The 15,653-nt window shown below is 40.5% G+C and overlaps 1 protein-coding gene and 1 pseudogene across 2 annotated transcripts; both read right to left on the reverse strand.

Moving 5' to 3' along the window:
* Window positions 1-2,452: 2,452 nt before the first annotated feature.
* On the reverse strand, window positions 2,453-5,073 carry LOC311091640 (annotated as a pseudogene). The gene is made up of 4 exons (XR_014609630.1): window positions 3,931-5,073; window positions 3,647-3,740; window positions 3,247-3,384; window positions 2,453-2,733 (listed from the first exon to the last, which is right to left on the reverse strand). The product of XR_014609630.1 is annotated as an uncharacterized misc_RNA (transcript).
* An 8,878-nt stretch (window positions 5,074-13,951) lies between these two features.
* or95a1 (odorant receptor, family 95, subfamily A, member 1) lies at window positions 13,952-15,018 on the reverse strand. The gene is made up of 2 exons (XM_084127490.1): window positions 14,913-15,018; window positions 13,952-14,835 (listed from the first exon to the last, which is right to left on the reverse strand). The coding sequence occupies exon 2, from the start codon at window positions 14,793-14,795 to the stop codon at window positions 14,028-14,030; it is 768 nt and encodes a 255-aa protein (XP_083983616.1). The 5' UTR covers window positions 14,796-14,835; window positions 14,913-15,018; the 3' UTR covers window positions 13,952-14,027.
* Window positions 15,019-15,653: the final 635 nt, after the last annotated feature.

Consider the following 15,653-nt stretch of genomic DNA (forward strand, 5'->3'; position numbering starts at 1 on the left):
GTGGATGGAGCTTAAACAGCATCAATCTGATAAATATTAGAACCTCAGTGTGTCAGAAATATGGGTGGAACAGAATCCGACGGCAAAAAAACAGCTTTCGGAGTCCGTTCCCCCACTCCCATTATGAGAGGTGTTGATGTAATGGCTTAAAAAATGCTGATTTTATTTTTGTGTGTGGATGGAGCTAAACTTGCATCAGTTTAAAGAATATATATTTTTTGCCTTTTATTATGATAGGACAGTATAGTATCAAGAAAGTTTGACAAACCAGGACTTGAACTCATGTCGTAATTAGCTGAAATACGATGAATTTGAGTGCAGAGTGTACTGACCACTAGGCTATTGGGTTTGGTAACTTACTGCAATGTAATAAATATTAGAACCTCATTGTGTGAGAAACATACATCAACATCTCTCATCATTGGGGTGGGGGAACGGATTTCGACAGCTGAACTATTTGCCGTCGGATTCTGTTCCCCCTATGCAGGCCAGCTGACAGTGTTGCCTGGGCCTGGGACGAGATAATCTTAGATGGGCCCCCCCGCGCCCAGATCTTTCCTTTTCCCTTGCTCTTCCTCTCCTCTGCATTAACTATGTTAACAAATGCAACTTTTGATTTCAATAATGTAGGCTATTAGTAGCCTGAATATTAAAATTGATATTAACAATGCCGGTGAAGTGCACTTTATTAATAGTACCGTATGTTAACTAATGTAGTTAACTAGAGTTTAATAAATGGAAAATTATTGTAATTTTTTTTTTTAATACACCAATTCAGTGTTGGACAGATCAGTTGTTTTAACCCTTCATTAAAGTGAATGGTTCAAAGGAATCACTCGTATTATGCGTATCGGACGTGTCATTAGTGGACTTGTGGCCTACAGCACGCATTGTGTGATTATCTCGCCAGTTTAGGACATCGCACAAGATTTGTGTCAACACAGAAAACATTTCATCACTGGATAGGTTTTTTCGTTTACTGAAATTGTGGTTTATGTCAGCTGAATGGGCGGAACGCTTTTAAGAGAAAATAAGGCAACGTTGTTGTTTTTTAGCACAAGTCACGTGGTAATTCAGGAGAAAAAATCTCCAAATGCTCCACGTGAAACTGCGGTCTTCCGACCTTTTACTATAGTGTCAATTCAGTTTTGATCAGTGGCCAAACAATTTTTGTGTTGGGGGTGGGGGGGGGTTCTTGGCCACTATTTCAAGGACAATTAGGAAGAAAACAAATAAAAAGCTTTTATGTAACTCAAATATTACATATTTTTTCCACAAATAGGCGTTTTTTTTTTCTTTTCTTTTTTTTTAATTCAATAATTTAATGAGGGCCCAGTTCTGTATAAAGAATAATTTGGGTTTTTTTTTTGCCTTTTATTATGATAGGACAGTATGGGATCAAGAAAAATCCACGAATCGGGACTTGAACTTGGGTCGGCCAAAGCCCAAAAGTGCTAAATGTCAGGGCACAGACCACTTGGCTATCTGGAACAACTAATCAACAGCAGTTTGATGAATATTTGAACCTCACTGCTAAGAAAAATGGGGGGAACAGAATCCGACGGCAAACAAACCAGCTGTCGGAATCCGTTCCTCCACTCCCATTATGAGAGGTGTTGATATAGTGGCTTAAAAAAAGGCTGATTACATTTTTTGTATGGCTGGAGCTTAACTGCCATCAGTTTAAAGAATTATTTGTTTTATTTTTTGCCTTTTATTATGATAGGACAGTATGGGATCAAGAAAAATCCACGAGTCAGGACTTGAACTTGGGTCGTCCAAAGCCCAAAAGTGCTAAATGTCAGTGCACAGACCACTCTGCTATCAGGGGACAACTTGTTAACACCTGTTTGATGAATATTTGAACCTCACTGCTAAGAATCATGGGGGGAACTGAATCCGACGGCAAACAAACCAGCTGTCGGAATCCATTCCCCCACTCCCATTATGAGAGGTGTTGATGTAGTGGCTTAAAAAAAGGCTGATTAAATTTTTTGTGTGGATGGAGCTTAACTGCCATCAGTTTAAAGAATAATTTTTGGGAGTTTTTGGCTTTTATTATGATAGGACAGTATGGGATCAAGAAAAAATCCACGAGTCGAGACTTGAACTCGGGTCGTCCAAAGCCCAAAAGTGCTAAATGTCGGTGCACTTTCCAATTGGCTTTCAGGAACAAATATTCAACAACAGTTTGATGAATATTTGACCTCACTGCTAAGAAACATGGGGGGAACAGAATCCGACAACAAACAAACCAGCTGCCAGTTGAAAGTTCAAGCTGCTTTCATAGTTCCTCCAGTCTCAATCCACTGGTTTACTATAAGAACCCGTAGACCTGAATTATATCATAACACATCTCAGAATTTCCCATTTTGCTGTTATAGAACTAGATGTCACTGATGGAAAAAATGGTTGAACACACAGTTCTACCAGAAAGACTCGGGAGAATAAATACTGTAACAATTAACATTTATTAACAGCCCAACAAGTAATCAAGTTCTTTGGCGTAGGCCCCGTCCGTAGCTTGCAATCCTAGGGTCCGGATCTGCATATCCTGCCTGAAGACGAAGGCAGGGGCGCAGCCAACCCCCTGCGAGGTATAGGAAGGGACCATCCTGGTGGTGGTGGGGTGGATGGAGGGAAGAGACCATCCTGGTGGTGTTGGGGAGGATGGAGGGAAAGACCCATCTTGGTGGTGGTGGGGTGGATGGAGGTGAATTGAAGCGTCAGCATCTGCAAACTCAGACGTGTGTAAGTACCAATCTTTTATACCATAAGAATAGGAATATGATTGGATAGATGAGAAGGTAATAAGTGACGTAACAATTGAGTCTTCCCGGCAAAACTTATGGTAGAGCTTCATTTCTGCAGTCATTATGTAGTACAATGGAATTATATAGTAAAATAGGACAGCAAAGCTGATCAATAATTTATAAAACACTGCAAACATTATATTTAAAAAGATAACTAATTTGATTTTTCTGTTTCCATTATCAACCAGTCTTGAAAGTAAAGGTCTTTATTGGCATTGATGTTTCTATGAAGAACATTTATAGTGGAAAAAGGTTCTTTAGATTATTCAAATGTTCTTCAAACTAAGAAAATGGCTCTTTTAAGAACTGTTCACGGTTCTTTGAGGAACTTAAAATGGTTCTTCCTTGGCATTGCTGCAAAAACAACCTTTTGGAATCTTTATTTTTAAGAGTGGCATTATAGTGACATATACGAGTTTATGTACATCAGTACCTGGCTTTAACACATCAACACGCACTTCCATGCATTTCTCTCGTCCAGAGTAGTCCTGAGTGTGAGTTTCAACACACAAGTGTCCTGCTTTTCGAATGGCCAAAAATCCTTTTCCTAAAGTCATGGCCACACCTGACCCTGAAATTGGAGGAGAAAGTAAAAAATAAAAGTAAATTGTTTTTCAGTTATTCATTTATCTCAAACTAGTGATTAGATATTACAGTTAGCTAGTATATACATTTCATTAAGTCAGGCCGTGGAGTATATCCCACTCTATATTTAGTCTATTTCCCCAGGAGTTATATTTACTTTTCCTGGAACATGTGAACTGAGCTAAAAAATCATCTCTCGAGTTCACTGTCTTACCCTACACCAGCTTTAAAATGTGAAAGTTTTATACCGAGGATGAAGCCCCTGGCATCTATTCCAGCCACCAGGTCAATGGTCTCATTCTTGAATGGTTTTAGAAGATCTTTTACACAATCTGACAGTGCCTGGATCAGCCAGGAGTAACAGAAAACAGAGATCAGAGATTTTAAACAATAAAGCTCATGGTTGTCAATCACATTCTAGCAATTCTTACTTTACCTTCCAGACTTCAAGATACAAAGTTTCAAAGCTAGGTTATTCAATAAAGTATATTGTACACTATAAGTTTAGCATGCAACAGGAGGGATTGTTTACCTGTGAATTGCAATAGAGTCTTGATGGATCAAGCTATGCAAACTTCGGTCCCTTTGTGTTTGGTGCCATAAGAGACAAGTACCAGCCGTATACTCTCTTTTGGGGACCTGCTAAAACATCCATTCTGTTTTAATGGATTCTGCTTCAAATTAAGAAGCTGCTATCACTACCTCAATCCACACGTGAGCACCAGGTCTTAAGCATCTATACACTCTCGTCGTCCTTCTCAGGTATACACTGGTCCGACACAGGATCATTAATAGAGTATTACAGCCTCACCCCGAGGGCGGATATAGTCTTCCAACACTATCACTGTGTTGGAAACTCAGAAGCGAAGACCAGGAGACTTGGTTGTATCTTCAGCAGGATTCTTTATTGAGAACACAGGCTTTCGGTAGCTGCAGTCATCAAGTCTAACTAAGGCAGTGTACATTGTAGTTTATATACATTTAGAGGGCAGTGCTTAGAAATGGAGACAAAGCATCTGGGTGACGACCTTAAACAAAGCATGCAGTAAAAATCAATGTCGCTCAAGTCTTCTACACTGATTTGTTCTGGTGATTGGTTTATAATAATCTAAGCTAATGATTGTTAGTTCTGTTTCTGATTTCATGAAGAGATCTAATTTCAGCAGTAAGAAAAAAAGTGTTTTAAAGCTTGTTGTTTTGCAGATCACCACAACCACCCGGTACATGACCAACCTTCAATTTGAAATGTGGTTTGAATAATGTCATTTGTTGTTTTAACAATGATGACTATTCAATTTAATATAACATTAATTAACAATACTTTGTGTCCTGCCAATATCTATTGGTTAGAAGAGTTTTGATGTGTTAATTTATATAGCCTATCGTTATTAATCTGCATTCTGTGTTAACTTTTCTGGTTACACTAGTTAACTAAACTATTTGATTACAATGTCACATGTCTATCCATTTTCAGTCACAAGATGGTGCCATTAGCTGTGCTATCTGTTAGTAAGAAAAGAGAGAGACTGTCCAGTGATTTAAATACTAGGCCTGTGTTTAACATGGAAAATAAATGCACATGAGTTGTCAGACTGTGGTAACTCAGCTTTGCAATAAAGGTTATAAATCCAGTTTGATGTTCTAGTTTTATTGTTTATGCTACAAACGTACATGCCCGCATACAGGCAATGAATTGCATTTGATCCTTTAATTTTATATATATATATATATATATATATATATATATATATATATATATATATATATCACTAGTGAAATGTCACCATAGGCTTGCATTCAAATTCAATTGTTGATATCAACAACAGAGACAATGGTGGCCGTGCTGGAGACGGTGGTGTCCTTTCCAGAGACGGTGGTGTCCGTGCCGGAGACTTTGGTGTCCATGCCGGAGACTTTGGTGTCCGTGCCGGAGATGGTGGTGTCTGTGTCAGAAACTTTGGTGTCCGTTCCAGAGACTGTGGTGTCCGTTCCAGAGACTGTGGTGTCCGTGCACTTGTCCGTGCCGGAGATGGTGGAGACTTGCCAGAGACGTTGGTGTCCGTGCCAGAGACGGTGGTGTCCTTGCCAGAGATGGTGGTGTCCGGTCCAGAGACGTTGGTGTCCGTGCTGGAGACGGTGGGTGGTGTCCATGCCGGAGACATTGGTGTCCGTGCCGGAGACGTTGGTGTCCGTGCCGGAGACGTTGGTGTCCGTGCCAGAGATGGTGATGTCCGTGCCGGAGACGGTGGAGATGTGCCAGAGACGTTGGTGTCCGTGCCAGAGACGTTGGTGTCCGTGCCAGAGACGGTGGTGTCCGTGCTGGAGACGGTGGAGATGTGCCAGAGACGGTGGAGATGTGCCAGAGACGTTGGTGTCCGTGCCGGAGACGGTGGTGTCCTTGCCGGAGATGGTGGTGTCCATTCCGGAGACGTTGGTGTCCGTGCCGGAGACGGTGGTGTCCGTGCCATTGTCCGTGCCGGAGGAGGTGGTGTCCGTGCCAGAGACGGTGGTCTCCTTTCCGGAGACGGAGACGGTGGTGTCCTTGCCGGAGATGGTGGTGTCCGGTCCAGAGACGTTGGTGTCCGTGCTGGAGACGGTGGGTGGTGTCCGTGCCGGAGACGTTTGTGTCCGTGCCGGAGACGGTGGAGATGTGCCAGAGACGGTGGTGTCCTTTCCGGAGATGGTGGTGTCCATTCCGGAGACGTTGGTGTCCGTGCCGGAGACGGTGGTGTCCATGCCAGTGTCCGTGCCGGAGGAGGTGGTGTCCATGCCAGAGACGGTGGTGTCCTTTCCGGACACGTTGGTGTCCGTGCCGGACACGTTGGTGTCCGTGCCGGAGACGGTGGGTGGTGTCCGTGCCGGAGATGTTGGTGTCTGTTCCGGAGACGTTGGTGTCCGTGCCGGAGACGGTGGTGTCCTTGCCAGAGACGGTGGCGTCCATTCCGGATACTTTGGTGTCCGTGCCGGAGACGGTGGTGTCTGTGCCAGAGATGGCGGTGTCCGTGCCGGAGTCGTTGGTGTCCGTTCTGGAGACGGTGGTGTCTGTGTCGGAGACTTTGGTGTCTGTTCCGGAGACTGTGCTGTCCATTCCGGAGACACTGGTGTCCATGCCGGTGTCAGTGCCGGAGAGGTTGGTGTCCTTGCTGGAGACGGTGGTGTCCGTGCCGGAGACGGTGGGTGGTGTCCGTGCCGGAGACATTGGTGTCTGTGCCGGAGACGTTAGTGTCCTTGCCGGAGATGGCGGTGTCCGTGCCGGAGACCGTGCCGGAGTCGTTGGTGTCCTCGTACAGTTATCCTCTTCCTCTGGTCGCTGTTGCATTGGAACAGCTCCGTGGGGCTCGCATCTTCTCCAAATTGGACCTGCGGAGCGCCTATAACCTCATTTGGATACGCGAAGGGTGACGAATGGAAGATGGCATTCATCACTCCAGCAGGCCACTATGAGTACCAGCTAATGCTATATGGCCTGTAAACTCGCCCTCCATATTCCACGGCTACAATGAAGCTCCGGGAGTACCTCCAACGCTTCGTCATCGTCTACATTGACGATATCCTGATCTACTCCCGGAACCTGGCCGAACATCGCCACCATGTGACGCAGGTCCTCAAGAAGCTGAGAGAACATCAAGTTGGAGAAGTGTGAGTTCCACACACCATCTGTCCAGTTCCTCGGGTACATCATCAACCAACAAGGTATCCAGATGGACCAGAGGAAGGTGGACCCCATCCACAACTGGCCCCAACCTGTCACCGTCAAGGAACCCCAACGCATCCTAGGCTTCGCCAACTTTTATCGCAGATTCATCCAGAATTGCAGTCTCCTCAGCTCACCTCTCACCTCACTCCTCAGGAACCGGCCTAAGTCTCTGTCTTGGAACCCCTTGGCCACCGAAGCCTTCCAACACCTAAAGGATGCCTTCACGACCGCTCCAATCCTGGTGCTCCAATCCAGAACTCCCATTCGTGGTCGAAGTCGATGCATCTACCACCGTGGTTGCCGTTGCTACTTACCCAGTTCCCCGAAGATCACCCTGACCGTCCAGCCCCCCGAGACCGAACCCGTCGCAGAGTCCGTCAGCCGTCAGGAGCCGGCCATGGAGGAGGGGATACTGCCACAGAGTTAGCCACACCGTCACAGCCCCAATCATCACTCAATCACCAGGACCCGCCCACTCGTTCACAATCACCGGAGTACTAAATTGCTGCACCTGCACTCCCCCTCATCAACACACCCTTTATATGCTCCTTTCACTCCTTGTCTGGTCTCATTGCAGTATACCAGGGGTGCCCAATCCTGCTCCTGGCGATCGACTGTCCTGCACAGTTCATCTCCAACCCTAATCAAACACACCTGAAGCAACCAATTAAGGTCTTCAGAGCACGTCAAGATCACTTGAAAATTAAAGGCAGGTGTGTTTGATTAGGGTTGGAGATGAACTGTGCAGGACAGTCGATCGCCAGGAGCAGGATTGGGCACCCCTGCAGTATACACTACATAAGAAAACAAAATGGTGCAAAACATCATCATAAAGAACACCTGTGTAAAAACTGACCTCAGCTGACCCTGCCACGTGTGAACAATAAGCTCTTCCATTTGGCATAGTGCCTTTTTCATATAGATGTTGTGGGATTACAAATGTAAGAATCTGCTTGTCTGGCATAACATCACATGAATACTAAGGTGAACTACATTAAATTGGGCATTCAATGTGAACATGATGACATGCGTTTACTGATTAGATTCAATATAGTTTCCAGTGAGGGGTTTTTGTCAGTCTTTGATCTTCCTACTGAGAGTCAAACTGTGTGTGAATGTTTACATGTCTATAATGCTAGTGACCTGGTGGTCCTTAAAACATTTGTTGATATTATCTATAGTTTGACCTCACAGTTAGGGGGGGTCAATTTTCTCATCTCTATTTCCCTCTGATTCAAAAAATAAATCCTGCTGAAGACACATCCAAGTCTCCTGGTCTTCGCTTCTGAGTTTCCTACATGAAGTAGAATCATAGAGGGCTCTATAGAGCAGAGAACATGGATGATGAGAATGTTGTGGATTGTTTTGGGCAGAGTACAGATCTGAAAGTGTCGTAGGGGCATACAGATGGCTACATATAACGCTTTAGATTCATAGCCGTGAGAGTGAGCGGAGTAGCAAAGCTCAGTACTTCCAAAATGTGACACAATAAGACATATTCCTATAGGCATTGTTGCATTGAGAAAGATTAGAATCAAACAAATATTGGTTAGAACCAGAAACAGCCTATTTAATATATATATATATATATATATATATATATATATATATATATATATATATATATATATATATATATATATATATATGGTGTGAAAATAACCTTTTTAAAAAAACATAAATAATACAATATTCAAAAGTAAGAGTGCAGACAGTGTACACACTATGATTTTTTTTCTCTGCCTCATGACATTGAAAAGCCTTTGCTAGAGTCATTTGATGAGTAGTTTTGTACAATGAGAATAAGAAATCAATATACAATGAAGTCCAAGGAATGTTCTAAAATGAAAGATGTATGCCATGTTTTATAATCTGTGCGGATTTGACTCAGCAATTCAAACTGACAACACCCAGATAGGTATTTTTTAGTCCAGCTGTCAAAACACAAAAGAACAAAGTTATAATTTGTTAAACATTGCCTCACTCAGATCCAAAACCTGACCTCAGCAAATATGTGGTAACACTTTACAATAAGTTCCCATTAGTTAACGTTAGTTAATGCATTAACTAAAATTAGCAAACAATGAGCAATTCATTTGTTAAATTTATTGTAATCCTTGTTGTAGTTAGTTAATAAAAATTGAACTGTTAATGTCAGCTCTGGTCCATTAAATAATCTTAGATACAACTTTTATTTTTAGTAATCTTTAAATGTTGAAATTAACATTAACTCTACGATCAATCAAAGTTAATGAAGTCATCATAGAGGGGCCTGACATATTATGTAGTTAATTATGCTTAGCATAGGCAATTTTGTTGTTTGGAAGCGCATCTGGTACAGAAATTGCCTCTAAGGACTGATGTAACATGAGACTACTCGTTGCTTGTTACCTTTGTTAATTAACCCAAAGCAGGAGGAAAACACGTGTTTATTTCATGACTATGCGCTCTAATTAGACCCAAGGGAGATAATCTAACTGTCACAACACTTCTAATAAGCACAAACTATTACTGCTTTGTGTGTGGTCAATAAACATTTACTCTCTGCATTGCACCATTATATCATAATATTTTTAATAAATTACATAATTCTTCATTATTATTTACTTATTTATATATATTTTGTTTATGTCTGATTTACTTGTGTACTTTTTCCCAAGAAAGTCATGCTGGTAATTACAATATTTCCCAAAGTTGCCATAAAGGCTCCCTGACTTTTTGGATGTTGTTTTATTTGTTTATTTTTTCCCCAACAGATAATTTGAGGCTTTGTGCTTTTTAAAAGCGTATGTTAAATTTAGCATACACAAGTATTTAAATTAAAATGACACTAAAGTACAGAAAACATAGATGAAATACAGCATACTAGAACTACTAATAAAATGAATTTAGTAGTCTGTACATGCTGGCATATTTACACTACACACTAAAAGTATATATTTTGATGGTGATAGCACATACATATCAGAATGTAGCAAGGGTTTCTTAAAGGAACACTCCGACTTTTTGGGACTTTAGCTTATTCACAGTATCCCCCAGAGTTAGATAAGTCCATACATACCTTTTTCATTTCTGTGCGTTCTGTAAGTGTTATTTGACGCACCCACCGCTAGCCTAGCTTAGCACAAAGACTGGATGTAAATGGATAATGGTAGCATACTAATCCCAATAAGTGACAAAATAATGCAAACATTTTCCTATTTACATGTTGTGATCTGTATAGTCACAGCGTGTACAAATAACAAGGCTATATGAGACAGAGACCATTTTTAATCGTATTTATACTGGGAACTATATTCTCACTAGGCGTAGGAGCACAGCTAACGTTACTTGGGCGGAGTGATTAGCGCAGCACACGAGACGCCCTGTGGTGAGGAGCAGAGAGTTCGCTCAGAGTTGGAGTAATAGTCAGCAATTACTATATAGTAAATTTATAGTTTACAATCATGGGTGTTTGCTGTATTGTAAAGAGCTGCGACAATAAACAGGGGAGACCAGGTAATACTATGATGTTTCATAGAATTCCAACCAAAAACGCTGACCTGATGAATCGATGGCTACTAAACACACCTGTAAACAGCATCACGAAGTATTTCGTTTGCTCTGAACATTTTACTATAGACGACTATTTTGTAAAAATGCAAGTTGCCACACGGACCATGAAACGCGTGCTAAAGGATACAGCCATCCCATCGATAATAAAGACAGGACAAATTGGATCACCTGTTGCTGCGGTAAGTGTTCCGTTATGTTTTGAGATGACTAACATTAGCCATACTGTAACAGTGCCATGCTAATGTAATGTAACCTTAGTAGTGAGTGACACTATTACGTGAATAGGGGCTCCGTGTATCCCCTTTATTGTTATTATTGTGTTGTCATGACCACACTATATGCAATGGCTATATTACAATTTCATTGAACTATGAATGATCATTATAACAAAATCACTTACTTGGTGGACAGCTGACCATTAGGTCATGTTCGTTCTGATTCTCCCTTCGACATCAATCTGTTCGGCATCTTGTCTTACAGCTTCCAAAGTTTGTAACTCCTCGTCTGTGTATTCTGGCTCAAAAATATATGGTTCTGGATCTTGGTTTGATACACAGTAAAATTCCTCTGACAATTCCTCAAAATCAGCCATGATCACGAGTCACGTCTAGCTAGTTAGTCACGTTTGTTTTGTTTACGGAACCATCAACAGGGCGTCTCGTGTGCGGCGCTAATCACTCCGCCCAAGTAGCCACTCCGCCCAAGTAACGTTAGCTGTGCTCCTACGCCTAGTGAGAATATAGTTCCCAGTATTTATACGATTAAAAATGGTCTCTGTCTCATATAGCCTTGTTATTTGTACACGCTGTGACTATACAGATCACAACATGTAAATAGGAAAATGTTTGCATTATTTTGTCACTTATTGGGATTAGTATGCTACCATTATCCATTTACATCCAGTCTTTGTGCTAAGCTAGGCTAGCGGTGGGTGCGTCAAATAACACTTACAGAACGCACAGAAATGAAAAAGGTATGTATGGACTATCTAACTCTGGGGGATACTGTGAATAAGCTAAAGTCCCAAAAAGTCGGAGTGTTCCTTTAATATCATACACCCTTGTTGCATATTTGCATGCAAGCATGAGATTCTAGCCTAATTTATTTTCATAAAACCATTATCATTTAACTTTTATTTAAAACTGCTATGGCAGGTTTATCCTCCTTTCATATATGTTAAGGTCAAAAGATACCCATCACAAGCAAGGTGTTATGGGCAATATTTGGGCTGAAAAGCATACATGGATGTAAACTGCAAAAATGTTTTGCATACTATGGTCACTGTAAGGCACAGACACAATGATGACGACAGATGTAAAATCAACAACTGGTAAGTTTATTGTGGGAATGACACAATAGCAGGTGAGTATAGAGACTTTGGCAGATGATTTCAGAATAATGTAATGGATAGTGATGCAGTCTTATCTTTTGCAGGTTGGACGAAGACGACAACAACAAACTGGGAAGCAGACGAGACAAGGATATAACTGACTTGACAGGGCGATGACTTGGAAAACTTCAACTGACCAGATAACGAAAGGAATCCTTAGATAAGTGACAAGGCCAAACACCAACTGAGTGTGAGCGTGCTATATACAGTAGTGCTGTTGATGAGCTGTGATGAGTGACAGGTCAAGTCAAGTCAAGTCAAGTGTATTTATATAGCGCTTTTCACAATACAGATTGCATCAAAGCAGCTTCACAGCATTAAACCAAAATAACACAACAAGGTAGTTTCTAGTGTAAATTTATTGATTGATAAAACTAAATTAATATCCCCAAAATATCCCCAACTGAGCAAGCCAAAGGCAACAGTGGCAAGGAACCGAAAACTCCATCAAGTGACCTAATGGTGTCCTAAAACTCCATCAGGTGACCCAATGGAGAAAAAAAACCTTGGGAGAACCCAGGCTCAGTCGGGGGCCAGTTCTCCTCTGGCATTTATGAACTAGAGGCCAGATTGTAGTTTGAACAGTAAGATTTAAAATGTTATATGACAGGTGTGTGTGATTGGAATTCTGGGGACTGTAATTCTGTAGAATGAGGAAGAGCCTGGCATGAACATAACTATTTGCTATGCACTATGGGACGTGCTAATTCTAATCTTACATATAAGACGTTGTATGATATGTTTTTTACAGCAAATGTATATTATTCCCAAAACGCAAAGTAGGCTATCCATTTCAAATTTCCTTTAAAAAAAGACAGACTAGTCATGCAACAACAATTTAGTATGACAATTTAATGGTTGTGTGTATTGTAATATATTTTATACTACTTAAAAAAAAAAAAAATAGCATGCGTACACATAGATTAGCAGTGCAGACAACAGTTAGCATCATAAATGGTCAGAATTATGTTTTACTCATAAAGTATATATGATTAAAACAGCCTCCATATCTTCATAGAAAATAAGATCTAAAATATTGCCCAAACATAAGGGTCACACCAGACTTTGAACACATTTTCCACATTTATATTTGTATATCATATACATACACTACCGTTCAAAAGTTTGGGGTCAGTGTGTTTTAAAAAAAAAAGAAATTACAGTAAACAGTAAAGACATTTTTATAATGTTACAAAGGATTTCTATTGCTGTTCTTTTAAATTTTATATTCATCAAAGCATCCGGAAAAACAATATCACTGTTTCCATAAAAAATAGTATTGCAGCAAAACAGTTTCCAACATTGAAAATAATAAGAAATGTTTCTTGAGCACCAAATCAGCATATTAGAATGATTTCTGAAGGATCATGTCACCCTGAAGAATGGAGTAATGGCTGCTAAAAATTCACACAAATTAATTACATTTTAAAATATATTAAAATAGAAAACGGTTATTTTAAATAGTAATAATTTTTCACGATATTACTGTTTTTTTTTACTATATTTTGGATCAAATAAATGCAGCCTTGGTGAGCATAATGTAATTACAACATTAGTGTAATTGTGAGCCCACACTTTTGTTCCATTGTTATTATTATTATTATTATTAATGTAATTCTAAATCATGTATTTTCATAGAATTCAGTATATTTACATTCAAATATTATCAGCCTGCATTTACAGAAAATAATGTACATAAGTTAAAGGGGAGAAATCTTATGACCTCAGGATCCTAATATAATTATTCTGTTCTCTGTGGAGAAAAAAAAATACATTAAAAATCATCTGTTAGTGAACACAATTATTAAATATTGGTTTGACAGATTAATTTTTTGGAAAATATGTTTATCCATCAAATGATATAAATATGAAACTTTAGTTTTTGATGGTGTGTGTCAAATATACAACAGAATGTATTTTGATTTTAAATGCTCGATCTGTCACTCTTACAAAAGCAATAACAAACAACAACATTGTTCTTGCGCTCTCATTTAGCCATTTTAACTTCTTTATTTGGGTCAACACGTGCACCATAACAAGGCATGGCTTTCTTCATATAGCTTCTGAGGCTCTCATCTCTAAGGCCGTAAATGAGCGGGCTCAGAAAGCGAGGAAGCAGGATGAAGCAGAAATAGTAGATAAAAGACATGTCTGCTTGAGACAAGTTTACACGCTGGACAAGTAAGAATTCTGCGACAGGTTGTGAGAAAGCCATTATGCAGAGGAGAAGCTGGAACCCATGAAGCAGCACTGTGTGCAGAGCCTTCCTCACTGACACTCGGTCCTGCCGCATCTGACGGGTCTCCAGCAGGATCCGAATGTACGTGAAGAGGATGACCACAGCTACCACTGCAAAGAAGATCCCATTGAGGCTCACTTTGAATAGAGCTTGAATAGGAGAAGCATTGAGCACATTGCTCTTGCAGAGGACAGGGGTCGACTGGACATCTACACCCGTCTTGAGCCGCATCAAGACAAAGTCGACAGTGGGCAGAATGCAGCTGATGATCCACAGACTTAAAATGATGATCCAAATCCATTCCGGTCTCCAGATGGCAGGACGGTGAAGCGGGTAGAAAATGGCCACGTAGCGCTCCAGTGACATAGTGGAAAGGATGAGTGGGGTGTTTAGGAAGGTAGCAGTGGACACAAACAGCAGTGGTGCACAGTAGACGACTGCAAACTGCACAGCGCCCATCACTAACAAGAAGAGGGATACAGAGGAGAGCAGCTGCAGGGTGTCGTTCATCAGCATGTAGGTGAAGAGGATATAACGGGAGCTGTCAAAGAACTGCCTGTGAGATGCAAAGGTGTACAACGTCAGGAGGATGAAGAACATGAAGGCAATGAAGAATGGGATCACCACACACACCTTTACAATGACAGAAAGGTTGTTGCTGGATGTTGTGTTGCCTGGGAGTTCTGTCAGATTCTGCATGTTTTCAAGGGTTTTCTTTCCACTGCTGGTGTTACAAAGGCTGAAAGGAATTTTGCAAAATAACATTTGTTTAGTTTAGAATGTGGAAAATGGTATAAAACGGTAATTGTACTTTAAACAAAATGCAATGTAATCTAATCGAATGTGATGTTCACTGGATAATTCATTGAATAATCTGCATCTGATCTGACTTCTGTTCACAAAATAAACTTCACACGCTTGTTGACTCACCAAGCTGCCTCTGTTGGAAGAGAAATTAAAAGATGATCAGAGATGCCAGATGGGTAGCCCACTTTTATATTGCTGAAGATTTGCTTCATGACAAAGGAATGGGATTTGTTTCCCCATAGGATGACTTAATTTCACGCTATGAACACAAAGCATAATTATAGCAATTAACAACCAAACAATCCAAACAAAAATAAAATCAAGTTATCTAGTGTGTGTGTGTGTGTGTGTGTGTGTGTGTGTGTGTGTGTGTTGTAATTTTTTATAAATGTTGTATCCAAGGTTTTATATAGACCTAATTTCTTCATCTGGTTAACAAGACCCTATAGCAAAACTATATTATAAAATATTTAATTACTTTAAAACTTTTATATTCTATTTACTAAATAAGTTTCAATAAATTACATTCAATTTAATAAAGTTATTTTGTGGTTATTAAGTATTTTC

Source organism: Abramis brama, assembly GCF_963993115.1.
Source record: "Abramis brama genome assembly, chromosome: 10".
Taxonomy (NCBI): Eukaryota; Metazoa; Chordata; class Actinopteri; order Cypriniformes; family Leuciscidae; genus Abramis; species Abramis brama.

Bases quoted from the DNA above. Each gene is read 5' to 3' on its own strand.
- or95a1 (XM_084127490.1), bottom strand. From the start codon at position 14,795: ATGCTGATGAACGACACCCTGCAGCTGCTCTCCTCTGTATCCCTCTTC.